Source organism: Grammomys surdaster, unplaced genomic scaffold (assembly GCF_004785775.1).
Source record: "Grammomys surdaster isolate TR1022 unplaced genomic scaffold, NIH_TR_1.0 233, whole genome shotgun sequence".
Lineage (NCBI taxonomy): Eukaryota > Metazoa > Chordata > Mammalia > Rodentia > Muridae > Grammomys > Grammomys surdaster.
Window position 1 is genome coordinate 7888433 of NW_021604678.1, and position 15576 is coordinate 7904008.

Sequence of the window (15576 nt, forward strand, 5' to 3'; positions counted from 1 at the left end):
GAGAGAGAGAGAGAGAGAGAGAGAGAGAGAGAGAGAGAGAGAGAGGAGAATATAGAGCCATGTGATAGGAATATCAGTGGAAGAAAAACTCAAAGAGTAACATTGAGCGTCACCCTGTCTTACTAGGGCTCACCAGCACTCTCTCTCAGGATTATCCCCTTTGGTATTCAGATAAGGCACCAGAAGCTGCAATTATTCTGCCCATTTTAGAGATGAAAAACCAAGACTTAAGAGAAATTACTTGTCCAGAGTCAGTGTACTTAATTTTAACAGAGTAAGAACTCAGTACTGCATTACGTGCAACAATCCCCCATGAGGCCTCTGACTGCTTTGCTAGGCCTCCTCACCACCGGCCTCACCTCTTCTCCTCCTTCCTCTATGATAAAGAAGGGGTTAGTTCCATCAGAAACGGTGAAGGTAAACCAGTCTTTGAGGGAGTTGCTGCCGTCATGGCTATAGCTGACACGGTTCTGGTAGATGTCTTCCATAGTGAAGGAGGAGGTGAGGTGGAAATGCTGCCCCCTGGCAGTTCTCTCGATGGTACCATGACGTGGAGGCTGCACAATAGTGAAGGTGATAGACTCAGCCTGCCGGGAAGAGAGAAGCAAGAAGCAAGCTCAAAGAGTGCGTGATGACCAGGAGCTGGTCAAGGGAAATACCAAATACATCCTACATTTTCTTTATAGATGCCAACGAAGCTAGTGAGAGAAAACAGCTTCTCTCACTACTAAACTGGACGTACATCTTAAAGACTTCTTCAGAACACTGAGCATTTATATTTGCTCTCCTTATGCCTTGTGGTTCAGGCTGGACTAAAGGGAAATGGGAAGGCTAGGACTTCCTCCCTCCCTCCCTTCCTCCCTCCCTCTCTCCTTCCCTCCCTCCCTCCCTCCCTCCCTCCCTCCCTCCTTCCTTCCTTCCCTCCTTCCTTCCTTCCCTCCTTCCTACCTTCCCTCCCTCCCTCCTTCCCTCCCTCCCTCCCTCCTTCCCTCCCTCCCTCCCTCCCTTCTTCCCTCTCTCTTTGTTTTTATCCCTCTTTTATTCCCTCCCTTTCTTTTCCTTTCTTTCTCCCTTTCTTCTCTATCTCTTCTCCAATCAAGGGTCTAAGGTTGTAAACTCCTGGCATATTTTCTGTTTTCTTCAGAACTATGCCTTTAGCTTTAGAGTAGAGTCTACAGCCCAGTAGGCAAGAGACATCTGAGGAGAGCATGGGCAAGTGAAGCGAGCAGGGACATAAGAAGAGGGTACATAGACCTAATAGGTAAGTACAGCAGTGAACTCTGTGCATGCCCAGTCAAGTCCACAGGCTCAATGCTTGACCCAGGCAATCTCTTGAGGGGAGAGCTGAGTCCCAATAAGCCATGTTTTTCTGGACAAAGCCTCATCTTGGAGTTTGTTCAAACTGTGATGACCAGTCACCATGAAAAAAGTCTGGGTGCAAGAGGTGAAAATGGAAGGGAGGCACAGAGGAACAGAATATGCCCATCCACTTCAAGATGACAAATGCTTTGGGTAAAGTGCCACATATCTTATTAGAGATAATAATAAAATCCAGTATGCCACCGGCTCTGCTTCTTCTCAGTTTGAGAGTTCAGGGGAGCCACTTACCTCTGTGTCCACATCCACTGCCTTCAGCTCAAACTCTGTGATGGTCTTCCTCACACCCTCTTGCACACGCATGCCCCAATTCTGCACAAGGGGCAGTGAGTTATCCACAGTGTGAATAGTGATGTGAAAGGTCTGTGTCACCTGGAACAGTAATGGGTATGTGGGGCACCTGTCTCCAGTACCACCACCATTCCTCAGTTCTTGACATGCCTGACTCCCAAGGAACCCTGACATGAGTCTTCTTGGGCTCAAGCCCGTGGCTGTCAGGGGCTGTGCCTGTGTTGTGGCTTAGAGCAGAAGATCATGATGATCTCATTCTCCAGTGTGTCTCCCCACTCCCCTCAAAGAAGAAATCTAGGAATTGAAGCACTCAAGGATGGACCATTGGGCCTCTTACCTCATGCAGGCCATCAGACAGCACAAAGTTGAGGGCGTCTGACTGTTTCCCAGTCCCACTAGAATGGACATATTGAACATTTTGTGAAGTCAGGTCAGCTTGAGTGAAGGAACTAATCTGGATGCCTAGTGAGAAAAAAAGAGAGAAACAGAAGGGATGTCAAAACACTAGCCAGGGAGCTGTCAGTCTTCAGTGTAGAGTCTTCTGTATCTTACACATAGGGTTAATGCTCTGTCCTTAAGTACCCTGTGCAATTTGTAGACTGTTTTTCTGTAACAATCTGTTCTTTGGTAGTATATGCTAACTTGATTACCACGGCTTTTGTTTACCATGACAACAGCAGGTATTCAATAAGTGTTCTTCTTTTTCTTGTATGCAGCTAAAATCTCTACAAGGTATCTAGAGTCTTACTGTCCAAACTCTACTCTATTTTACATTCTCCCACTACTCCACAATATCTTTTGAAACACTGCCCTACTTTTGAATGTTGTGTGATGAGTTACCTTTGACCACTGCGGTTATGAGTTCTGACCATACACAGTGTGCCTGTGGAACTGGTGAATCATCTTAGCCTTTGTAAGTTTACTTGGCATCTTTCAAGATCACTTGCTTTCAACTTTCAGGTCTGTGGTCCTAGCTTCTCATATGGTATTTTAGCCAGGCAGGTAGTAATAAGATTTACTATATGACTTTGGGGTTTGAACAATCTTCCTGTATCAAACTGAAAATGACTTAGAGAACAGTATCCTTTAACGACGTGACATTTAAAAATATAAACGTTTAAGCAATTTAAAATAATTATGTTACTCTTCAAACACACATTACCTCTGTCTTTTAATGCCTCAAATTTCGAAAAAACAGTCCAGAATACTTGTTTGTGTCTTAGGGATACAGGATTTATAATCAAGCATCAATTAAGAATAAGGCATACTAGACTGAAATAGTTCTTGGGAGGTACAGACAGAAGATTAGCGGTTCAAGGTCATCCTCAGTAGCATAGTGAGTTTCAGGCCAGCCTTGACCTCATGAGAAAAATAAGGCTGAAATAAAGATGTGAATAGAGCTCAGTGGTAGACTATTTACCCAGCATGCAAATGACCCTGTGTTTGAGCCCTGGCACCACAAGATTAATAAAACAAGAGAGTGATATAGAGTCCTAGCTTTCTGACTCTGGGTGGTGAGACACTGATCTAGTTAATTTAGTCTTTTATTCTGGCCTTGGCATGCAATTGCTATTTCCGAAAATGATTATTTTTCACTGTTAATCCTGATAAAACCAGCACTGTTTTACAATAGATTCCACTTTGACTGATATCTGTTGAAGTGTGACATCAGTATCATGGGCTTTGTCTTTAAGAGAGAGAAAAAAAAAGATTAATCCACACTGCTTTCATTTGTGTCTTTATCATTTGGAATTTGTAACCCAGATGTAAGAACCTTCTGACTACTGGGGCATTAATTTTCTGATGAGGCATTTTATATTTCTGCATTTGGTACATCAGTTCTTGACAGGAAAAAATGCAGCTCCTGGCTTTGCAGCTTTGACTTATGGCTGGACAGACGTCTACACTATCCTTTAAAAACTTAATAACCTCAGGGATTGAAGAGATGGCTCAGTAGCTTAGCATGCGTGTGGTATAAGTGTGAGGGTCTGAGTTTGGATGCTCATCACTCATGTGAGGGTCAGGAATGCCGATACATGTTTATACCTAGGGTAGAGGGGCATGGAGACAGGTAGATCACTGAAGCTCACTGACCAGTTAGTCTAACTGAATCCAAGAGCTCAAGGCTCAGCGAGAGACCTGGTCTTAAAAAACAGGGTAGAAAATGATCAAGGAAGACACTTGACCTCTGGCTTCTGCACACAAAGAAGTATTGCATGCAAGAAAGAGTATCTGTATGTGTGTGCATGGACAGGAACAAGTATATAGACCTCACAGACATAAACACAGACAAAATTTAATAACGTCTCATGAGCTACACTGAGAAACTGAAATCTCTTTTTCCTGTTGTGGATCCATTTTCACACTCCATGGGAAAATACACATTTAGACTCTCCTGGGCATCTGGCCACCCAACTCCCTGACCCCTTGATGCATGTCAACCTGATGATGGCTGATTAAGACTGTAGCTAATTCCTCTTGGGAATCAGGCTCTGGGCTTTGGGTTTGACCCTTTTTCCCTTTCTCTTTTTAAAATAATTTTATTGAGTTAACTTATAGATGATTTTAACAACATATTGTTAGAATTACCATACAATGAATTACACATATTTGAAGTGGACGACTCTATAACCTTCAGGTTTCCAATGATACTGCCATAGTAAAAGTAGTGGACATGCCCATCATTCCAAAAGTGTTCACAATGACAGTTCATAATCCTTCCATCGCTCTCTCTGCTCCATTCTCATTTCTACGTAAACATGAATTGCACCCATTATTACACTTTAGCTGGTGTTTTCTTCTCCTCTTACATAAATTCAGTATGTGCTCATTTGTACTCGGTTTCCTTCATTTGGCCTAATTATTTGAAGTTTGACATGCATTGATAGTTTCTTTCTGGGATGTGAGCATGGCACAGTTAGTAATGTGCCTGTCGCTCAGATATGAACAACTGAGTTTGTTTTTTCATGATGGAAAAGCCAGGTACAGTGACACACAGCAAGAAGCCCAGAGCTGAATGGCTGGGGAGTGCATAGGTGGAATGCTGGAGCTCACTGGCCAGCCAGCTAGCTGGACTGACGAACTCCAGGGTTAGTAAGGGGCCTTGTCTCAAAACAAGGTGGAAAGTGTTTGAAGAAGATACTTGATGTCAACCTCTGCCCTCTGCTCACACTGCACACACACACACAGACACACACACATACAGACACACACACATACAGACACACACACACATATAGACACACACACAAGCATGTTACCCCCTTACAAAATATTCATTCTTATTCTGCCCAATGATCATATCATAATTTGATCATGTATGCACCCATTAATGTGTGTGTGTGTGTGTGTGTGTGCGTGTGTAGATGTACAAACCTTTGTTTCTCCCTAATATGCATCTAGAATAGTACCTGATAGACCCCAGTCTCTCGGTGTCAGGTGGATACAATTTCTTCTGCCACTATCACTTACCTAGCAGACACTCCTGAGTAGATTCTCAGACTCTGTAATGCCTTTTCTTTTTAGAAGTTTAGCCTTTTTTAATTGGATGTTGGAAGAGGCCAGTTACTCACTTGTCAGCAAGAAGGGTTGTCTGAAAACACAGTCCCCCACTGGCTGTCACAGCAGGTAGCTGTTGCTTGAAATACTTGAAGGCTTTTAATCCCACTGAAGGTGTTTTCAGTCACCAACCTGCTGGTTAAACTATGTATCTGGCAGTATGACAAGAGACCCATATTAACCCTGTCATTTTTTCCAATTCCCTGGTAGGCCCACACATTAGAGAAAGCCTGGTCCAGGTCAGGAAAGTAGGTGGAGGAAAGTATCTTTGGAAAAATTGCCTTCTTAAAGGGATGTTGGGTGATGCTTCTAGGGCTTGCATTCAGCATCCCAGTAGGGGGTCCTGTCATGCCCCTTCCACAGCAGCTGTGCTGGGGGAGAGGATGGGGACATCTCTACCTCCCTGCTTCTGAGTTCTTCCACAGCATCTCAGTGTGGGCTCAACTGTGTTTCCCCTCATTTTAGATTGCATGTTGAAATCTCAATTCTCAGTACTGCAAAATGGTCCCATCTGGAAATAGGGCTCAAGCAGGTATGGTTAGATGGCAAGAGGTTCTTGAGGTGGGCTCTGAGATGGTGTGGCTAGTGTCAGGGGAAAGTGAAGTCAGAGCATAGGAAGATCTTCCACAAAACCAGCATGTGAATATGAAGACAGCCATTTACAAGGAGGGAGGCTTGGACAGATGCTCTCCTCACAACAACCCATCCCTGACATCATCTACACCTTGAACTTCTGGCCTCCAAAACTGGGAGGAAAGAAGCTCTTGCTGTTTACAGTCTATGATGTCACTAACCCCGGCACACTAATGTCTGTTTTCTCGGAAAGCCGGAGCTAGGAGTAGATGCATCCTGGAATCAAGAGCCCAGCGTTAGTAAAGCATCGCTTCCGAGGAGTCCCTCTCAAAGGACCTCACTCTCTCACTGGGGATTCTCCATCCTCTGGGCTCAAGCTGGCTTCTGTCATGTTCTTGTTACAACTCCTGAAACACATCTGAGCATATATGTCCCCACTTTCAAAACATATTTATTTTTGTCAAATCTGTTATTCAATAAATATATTGGTTTAAGGGAGGAAGGGAGATTTCCTCATATAACTCTGTGCGTGTGCGTGCGCGTGCGTGTGCGTGTGCGTGTGTGTGTGTCTATGTGTCTGTGTGTGTGTGTGTCTGTGTGTGTGTGTGTGTATAGATATACAAAACATAACACATAGATACACACACATTTCTCACACAAAAGCTGGCTGGTAATCAGAACCTCAAGAGGACATGCTATAGTTGGAGTGTTGTCTTGGTTAGGATCTTTATTGCTGTGACAGACACCGTGACTGAAAGCAATATGGTGAGGAATTCTCTTCAGCTCATCATGAAGAGAAGCCAGGGCAGGACCCTGGGGGTGGGGACTTAGCAGAGGCCAAAGAGGTACATGGCTTTCTGGCTTGCTCCTCATGGCTTCCTCATTCAGTTTTCTCATATCATCCAGGACCCCAGGACCCAAGGTGGCACCATCCCCAAAGGACTCAGCCTTCCCACATCTATCATATTAAACAAGAATATGACCCACAGGTTTGCCCACAGGCCAATCTAGTAGGGCATTTCCACAACCAAGACTCTCTCTTCTCAAATGACTCTAGCTTGTGTGAAGCAGACAGGAACCTAACCAGGACAAGTCTGATTCCCCAAAGGCTCACACATTGGAAGCTTGATCCTCCATGTAGTGGTACTGGTAAATGCGGAACCTTTAAGAGGTGAATCCTGCTGAGAGGAGATTAGATTACTGGAGGTGCAATGAATGCTGGGTAGAGACTCTTGCTGTTCTTGTGGAGTCAGCTTCTCCAAGAGCCTGTTGTTACAAAAAGAACACAAATGGCCCCTTCTTGCTCTCTGATGGATGCCTGTCTCAGCAACAGTCTCTCTCTTTTTCACGCATGTGTTTTACATGTTACCACCCACCATGCTGTGACCCTGCCAACGGAGTCCTTGTCAAGCAGAGAAGATGGAGTCACCCAGTCTTGGATTTGTATTCTTCTAAACTGCAAGCTAATATAGAACTAGCTTCAGTTACTTTTTATAGTAATAGAAAGTAGATTAACATAAGATATTAAAAAAAACTTTGTGTGTGTGCGTGTGCACAAATAGCTATATGTAGGGCACAGAGGTCAATTGCACAATGATTTTAATAAGAGATTGAATAGGCATACTAGTAAGAGAAATATTTCTATGTAATAAATAAATTAAAAATACTTCCAATGGTGCTTAGTACCCTGCTCAGAGCACTGCCAACAGTAAGTTACACGCTAACTGATAGGGCCCCTCAGTGCAGTTTTACTAGCTATGGGATAGGTCAATGTGGTATCTTTCTCAATTGTTTTCACTTTTCAAGGAAAAATTATCTATTGTTATTTTATGCGTATGAATGTTTTGCCTGTATTCGTCTGTGCACTACATGTGTGCACTGTCTCTGGAGGCCAAAAGAGGGCATCAGACCCTTTGGACCTGGAATTACAAATAGTCGTGAGCTGCCGTGTGGGTACTAGGAACCAAACCCAGATCCTCTGGAATAATAGCGAGTCCTTTTAACTGCTGAGACGTTTCTCCAGGTTCTTCTCATTTTTCAAAACAATGTCTCCCCATAAACCTGAGCCTCACCTATTGGCCCTACTGGCTATGCATCAAGCCACAGAGATTAGTGTGTTTCTGCCTTCTGGTGCTAAGGTTACAGATAGGCACTACCAAGCCCAGCTTTTATGTGGGTACTGAGGATATGAACTCAAGCCCCTGTGCTGAATGCCAAGCACTTCACCGAATCATCTCCCCGCTCACAAGCTGATTTTAAAGGAAATTCATATTTGAGCTTTATCCCTCAGGGCCTTTAATCCTTGGGTCCAGGTAAGGGCTGGGTACCACTATTTTTAAACACATCCTCAGGACATTCAGTCAGGGCAGAGAACCACTGGTATAACAGAAAAGTAGAAAGAAAATCACAAAGCCTGCATCAAAATGTTTAATGTTTCCTTTCTGCTCTACGTGAGCCACATAAGTTGGAGGAAGTCACACAATATAGAGCTTTATTATATCTTCTTTTATTCTTTGTCATCTCTAACACTGGAATGGTAAAACCATGTCAGGGGAAGCAAAGAAAATGGTGAACGGTGGAGTCATCTACTTGATTTTGTCTTGTATAGTGATGGTCATGACTGAACTCACATGAATTATGCAATGTTTTTAATAAGAGAGATTAAGTAGGCATACTGGTAAGAGAACTATTTCTAAGTAATAAATAAATTAAAAATACTCAATGGCTCTTAGTACCCTGCTGAGAGCACTGTCAACAACAGTCAGTTATATACTAACTGATAGGGTCCCTCAGTGCAGTTTTACTAGCTATGGGACAGCATGCATTGAACAGCCTCTGTGCATCTACAAACTAATGAGGCATGAAGAACCCAAGTGTTCTGATCATACACACACATTCAACTGGGTTTAACTGACCCAGCTGTTGTTTTAGCATAGGAGCCATTCTGATCTAAGACAGAATAGGCCTGTGATCCTCTCTCTGCCATCTCCTCCTCCCTCACACTCATGGCCAATGTTACCTGTGTAAGCTGTTGGGCTCTCACGATGTGGTCCATCTGCTCTGAAGTCGGGTTGGGGTGATACTCTCTAGGCAAAATGCTACTTCAATGAACATGCTCAGAAATGAATTTAAAAAGCCAAGAACTGAGCATGGTAATTAACTGAGGTGAGGAAAGGGAAGAGATGTGTGTTTAAAAGGTAGTTCATGGTTTTTGGAGGGAAGGAAGCTTTGACTGAGGCTCCATTGAGAAGAGAGGCTCTGGCAGCATGCACAGGGCAAAATTAGCAAGTTATGGCATGACTGTGGTATTAGGACGGGACTTTTTCCTGTGGTCTCACAATAGCCAGGGGGTTTCAGCAACAGGATCTACCCTGCACCAAATAACATCTCAGCCTAAAAGGCCCATAGCATTCTGGGCAATGAACAGTAGGCTTCACACAATCAGTAAATATACAAGGCCAGAGCCATCAAGCTGCTTGATTTAAGATTTGAGAGCAAGGAAGACTTTGAGGTGGAAAAACATTCAAGTTTCTAGAAGTCTTGGGGAATGAGTGTACTCATGTGTGATTCACAAAGGCTAAGCAGAACTAGGTTCTGTGAACAACAAGCCTCCTCAGTCAATGCTTCAGGTGGAATCAAGAAGCTTTGATGTTCACAGATGGTTAGACCTGTCGTTGGATTCTCTGGAAGGTACCTCTGTGGACCAGGAGTCAAGCCATACCCTCACAAAGCAAGATGCCATCATCTGGAAAGTTCATCTGATTCTCAGGTTAGGGCATCTAGTGGCTCTGACGTGGAGCAAAGACCACTAGGACAGTCATGCAATTCATATTGACATAAGTGCTGTGACCCATCTGCAGATGGCCTTTCACTGGGCTCCTGAATGTCTTTAAGAATTCTCATAGACTTTGAGGGAGTTTCCTGGGTCTGGCCAAGAAAGCAATACCTCGATTCAGTTTTGAGGATGCCATATTGTGTTGGCAAGAGGAATCTAGCAGGATTCCTTAAAATATGCTAGAAACAGCAGTTATCTCACAGTTCCTGATGTCTTTGAAGGGGACTGAAATCATTAAGGGGTCGAGAGCTGCTTGGAGCTGTAACACTATCAACATCCTCTAGGGAGAATAAAATTAAAATCAAGACAAGGATATGGATTTTGGACTGGATATCATAGTCCCTCACTAACAGCAACAGAGTTTTACGCATAGTAATTATTTGGTTCAGGACAGACCCATTTCATTGTAAGACATAGAACATGGCTGTCCATCTCTGTCCTTTAAAGTCTTGCTTAGCTCCTCCTCAACCTCACAGCACTTGAGTCTCTGAGACAACTTATACCTCCTGACTGTGGGTAAGCAGCTGGGTGCCCAGGAGAGGCTCCATTTTTTCCATCTCTCAGCTGTGTGTGGCCGTCATCCCACTGATGTTTGTCCATCTCACAGTGCTATTGAAGCACACAGAGACGTGGGATTCTGACTCCTGGTTCCCTTCCTTCTCCAGCAGGTCAGGTACAACAGTCATCATGAACCAGAGATGGAGCTGCTTCCTGACTCAGACCTCTGGCTTATTCTGTGACAGAAAATGCATTTCTTGCTTAAGTCATTACATTCTGGAGTCTCTTTGTCCAAGTAGCTTAGCTTCTTTCCTAGTTATCATTACTCTTGATTCTAATTTTCCAAGAAAAAAATGAAGTTATTAAGCATAGTGGAGAAGGGAAAGCCCATGGTGACAGGATGGTCTTCTACCCTGAGCTCTATGGGGACTGGACTCCTAGTCTTATCCCTTAGTGGGAGGAGGCTCATGCCCACCTTCTGCACAGTTCACCAGGACATACGACTCCATATAGCTCCCAGGAGAAAAGCAAGAGGCTCTTTTGAGTGTGCTAGGATCACAGTCAGTTCACTCTGCTGACATCAGACCTCATCAGCATGAGGGGCTTGCATACAATGGGGACCAGTGATCACCTAAATGTACTTGCAATTTGCTCTCTAAAGAACTGGTCCTGTCCTAACTCCAGATTCTGGTACACTCAGGCTCACTTAGTGAGACAGATGCTCTGGTTTAAGTTGTAGTTGGATGTGTTGAGAGGGGATGAGGTAATCTACATGCACTTCTAAGGGAACCATGGGCGCTCAAAAAGAATCAAAATGCACGATTTTCTAACTGGAGGGCAGGAAAGAACATGGAAAGAGGATCCTGGCTAAACACGAAAACAGGAGGCTCTCGGTATAGAGTGAGGAAGGGTTGGGGATCCTTGCCCTTTTGACAATGAGGAGGGAACCTCAGTTGTGAGGAGGATTGGGGCTTGATATTCCCATCTAGTACTTAGTTACTGAAAAGGGGTGGATTAAGAAATGCTGGTGGGACAAGAGAAGACATGGGTCGTGAAGTTAAGTCTGCCTGGAAAGAGCAAATAAAGCAATACCCCAAGTCATATGAGAATCAGTCTGCCTCTGGAGGGTACCACCCCAGGAGGAGGCAAAAGCATGGCTATCTACTGGTATCTCCTGAAGCAGATATAGTCTGGCCTTAACAGCTACATTTTAAATCTGTGCAAGAATTGAAGTCTGATAACCGTGAAAGAGAAAAGAGAAACTGCCCTGAGCCCCACCCCATAGGACTCAGAACCAGGCTGGGGTCAGAGGCGAGCAAGGGCTGGGACTGACCAGCAGGCAGGTGACTGGCACAGGTTGCAAGAAGCTTGGGGCTTTTTAAATCCGTTCACTCACAGTCACCTAACACCACAGCCAAGAGCCTGCCCTTTCATCTTTGCGGAGATACAATCAGCAACCTGACAGAATTCTGGCAGAAGCAATTAGCTTATGAATTAGTTATTAAATATCTCATGCAGCCAAGGTATAGAGGTTGCTAATCTGCATACTTCCTGCAGGAACTCTGGGAAAAAAGGGAAGGCCACCAGCTTTAATTTGCATGAGGAATCTTAGGCGGTCTACTCATCCCTTTTTGGCCCTCCTACCATACATATCACATACTCTTTCCACAGGCAGGGGAAGCAGGGCCTAAGCAGGGGCTCCTCTCTCAGCCTTTCCCCTCTACCCTTTAAAGGGCACTGCCTCTTTGCTGAACTTTAAGTGTGATTTGCCTGGCCGAGCCTACTTCGGGATATTGACAGTTGCATACTCTCCTGCCAAACCTATTTCTTTATTCATCAGCATGGTCACCTCCTTCTCTGCCTTCAACTTTCCTCAAATGGCATCCTATTAGAAGGGAGGCCTCCTCCCATGCTACCCCCGTTCCTTCCTGTGCCCTCTAAATACTCATTTCACCCCTACCATCCCTAATGACCGTCTCTCTGTGATACAGATTCACTTGTTTGCCTGCTCATTGCTAGACACTAGAGAAGGGTGAGTCTGGAGGAGAAACTATGTCCCCTGATTTGATGTGCTCTGAGTGGAATGAACAATCTGCGATATAAGACCCAAAGAAATCCTCAGAAGATCTAAACCATTCAGTTTGTCACTGTTCCTAAGAAGTGATGGCAATTCCAGCTTTGGCTTTACCCAGTGACTCTCTCCTCACATCACAGAGCTGGCAAATTCTACAGATTCTCCCCTGAAATGCCCCACCCCCCTTGTCTCTTTCCGTCTCCTACCTCACATAGTAAGCCTTAAGGCGACTGGCTGTCTCTCTCATGTCCTCCCTTTGCTATCCAGGTGACACTGCAGAGCTTTCTGCTGGCCCAGTGTGGATCCTTCCTCTCCCTGGCCACTGACTCATTCTTTCTCTCCCTTACTCAATTCTATTAAAATGCTTCATCTCCTTCCCTGCTCAAAAGTCTACAGCGATTCTCTGTTATTTTTAGATTAAAGGGAGATTATCTCAGCTTGGAGGACTCTCCATATCATCATAACTACCCATGTGTCTTAGCTTATGCTATTTTTAGAATACGTGAACCTGGTCCACTCAGCCACTGCTTATTCATGCTTTTTTCATTTCTGAAATGAATGCAGATTTAACTCCCCTGAACTCTGACTTCCAAAGGCATTCCTGAGCCCACCTCAGCTTGTCTTTTTGCTCAGTGTAGACTTCCCTGTTTTTTAACTCTTTAACTCCAAGTGTACACCAACCTTCCCCATGTTACAGGTACCTATGGAAGTTCTGCATTCCTCCCAGTATAGAAATCCAGGATGTGAGACTGCATTTGTTCATCTTTGCTTCCTGAAGAGTGAGGGAGTTTTCTCTAGAACATTCTCATTCTGTTGAATTCAGTCTTTCTCCTCTGGTGCTGGGGGCTAAATCTAAGACCTTGTAGATGCTATGTACATACCATTCCACTTAGCTACACTCCCAGCTGAGGTGAACAGTTATCATAGGACATTTCACTATGCTTTGCAGTCAATGTCAAAGACCAGAGGGGTACAGTTTCCTCCAGAGGTGTTGACTTTCTGGTTATGGAGATAAGAGTGTGTACATGAAATTTTGATTTTTTTTAGTGCGTAGATCTGAGGAACAAAGGATTTTATTATTCATATTAAGGTTTCACCCACTTCCTAGGAGTTATTTCCTTACTTCAAATTGTCATTTTTCTAATTTAGTTTAACCAGATATTATAAAATACTTAATACATATAATAAATATAACGACATATAATGATCAAAATTAATGAGGCAAAAAATAAGTATCAGTTAAAACAGACTCTCTCTCTCTCTCTCTCTCTCTCTCTCTCTCTCTCTGTCTCTCTCTCTCTCTCTCTCTCTCTCTATATATATATATATATATATATATATATATATATATATACACACACACACATACATACATACAGGTGGGGAGAACACACACACATATGTGTGTGTGTGTGTGTGTGTGTGTGTGTGTGTGCCAGGATGTAATGGTCCCCAGCATTTACTCTGAACCTAGGGCTAGATGGAGCAAGAGAGGACTGTGTACCTGGGGAGGCCACATGTTCCAAGTGGCCCAACTGGGGCTGGGTGGTGATTCTGTAGATTAGTTCTGCAGGCTTGCTGTCCTGATCAGTAGCCGACAGCTGCGCAGTAGTGATTTTTTCCACCGAGTTCTTGTCCAAGACCAGCCCTTTATTGGTGACAATGACTGGTGGGGAGCTGTCTTCTGAAAAATATAAGAAACAATGTTTGTCATGAGAAGTTTCCAGTCCCCTTTCTTCAATTCCAGGTGCCCAGGAGGTAAGGTCAGAGTGGTCCTCAGAGCTGTCCCTCAGAGGCCCCAGAAAAGGACCAGTCATGGATGTAAAAGAAGGACTGAAGCTTCACAGTGAACATGGTGGAACTGGAAGACCCCCATATCTGCTGTTCACGATTAGCAAACCTGATACCCCTTACCTAAAACACCGATGGAAAATGATTGGTCAGCCAACTTACTGCCTTCCCCATCAACCACATCAAATTTAAAAGCAAAGCTCCCACCAGGTTCTCCTGGTTCATGGCTGTATTCTATCTTCCCTGTAAAATAGAGAAGAGAAAAAAAATTGTTATTAGTACTCTTTGCTACTCATTTCTGAAACGGAGAGGTGGAACTTCAATTGGTATTCACACCGAGGAATCAATTCACACCTTCCTCGCCTAGGTGCCATTTTTGACATTTTAATCTAAAGTTTCATTCCCTCTCTTTCCTCTCCTACCACCAACTTCCTTGTACCTTAAAGGCTCCTCATAACAAATTTCCTCCACACGACATTTCCTGTGGTAGGGCTCAGCCATTCTGAAGGCTGTAGCTCGGATCCTGAGGTGGTCTCATGAATACCTAGATGAAAGGGACTGCACATGGGCACACTGCACTGACCCCAGCCACGGCATTTGGAGCGCCCCTCCACTATATCCATATCACAAGGCGAGAGAGGGCAGGCCTGCAGCCCACCTCTCCAGGAATCTTCCACTTCCCACTGCCCAGTGCACAGAGGAGCATGGGCTGTATCCACCTAATAGATAAGCTAGCACATACTCTGCACAAAGAGGTCAGGAAGGATACAAAGGAAGAATGACAGGGCATCCCATTTTGCTAACACACATCGTCTACCTGGACCTATCAGTGGGACTAGAACCAAACCCTGCGAAGGGCCGCCTGCCCTCATTTTTCCACAAGGAGACACTGAGGGATGCAAGAATTAAATAACTATGCTATCTTGTTGTCTACTGCACCTCTTCGCGGACCCACAGATCCAGTGAGCATCTAGTTGCTCTCAGTTTAGGTGCTGTCAGTACATTGACAGAGCCCAAACTTCTTCTCCTGGGGCCTTATTTCTACCTCTAAAAGGAATTGCACTGAGTCACATGGCTTTGGGCTAGTTCTCCTCCCGTCTGGGATTTTTTTTCCCTTTCTACCTCCGGAAGCACTGTACAGTAGCTACGTAGCATTCAACATTTATGCCTTGTGTTACATCAGCATTTTCTGAAGGAGGGATGAGCCGTGTAATCTCCCCCAGGCAGCTACGATTTATGCTCTTCCATTTTACCTAGTTCATTAACTGGTGCTCTCGGGGAGCCGGGCAGAGATATAAATTGCTCACCTAAGGAAGGCATCATTTTCACCATCATCCATCCCAACTCACTTCCCTTTGCTTTTTCTCTCTCACACATCCTTTTTAGCAACACAGCAAGCCAAATTGACATTTCCAACCCCCCACACCCTCACAATAGACTCAGAATTCTCAGAAAATACATTTCTTTGGCCTAGAAAAATAGTTCTCTCTCCATTTTTAAAAACAAAAGTGAGACAAAGAAAAATAAATGAAGCTATAACTCAGCTTGTATTGAAAACAAAGACTGCACGAGCTCCTGC

At 44.2% G+C, this 15576-nt stretch overlaps 1 protein-coding gene across 1 annotated transcript in view; it reads right to left on the reverse strand.

The window, feature by feature from the left end:
- The window catches only part of Fras1 (Fraser extracellular matrix complex subunit 1), a gene marked incomplete at its 5' end in the record, with an annotated part of 247779 nt that overhangs the window by 56864 nt on the left and 175339 nt on the right, over positions 1 to 15576 (reverse strand). Inside the window, 5 exons of the mRNA XM_028773698.1 lie at positions 360 to 587; positions 1609 to 1749; positions 2006 to 2130; positions 13711 to 13890; positions 14121 to 14240. Of these exons, the coding sequence (XP_028629531.1) occupies positions 360 to 587; positions 1609 to 1749; positions 2006 to 2130; positions 13711 to 13890; positions 14121 to 14240 (794 nt within the window). The remainder of the gene's footprint in view (positions 1 to 359; positions 588 to 1608; positions 1750 to 2005; positions 2131 to 13710; positions 13891 to 14120; positions 14241 to 15576) is intronic.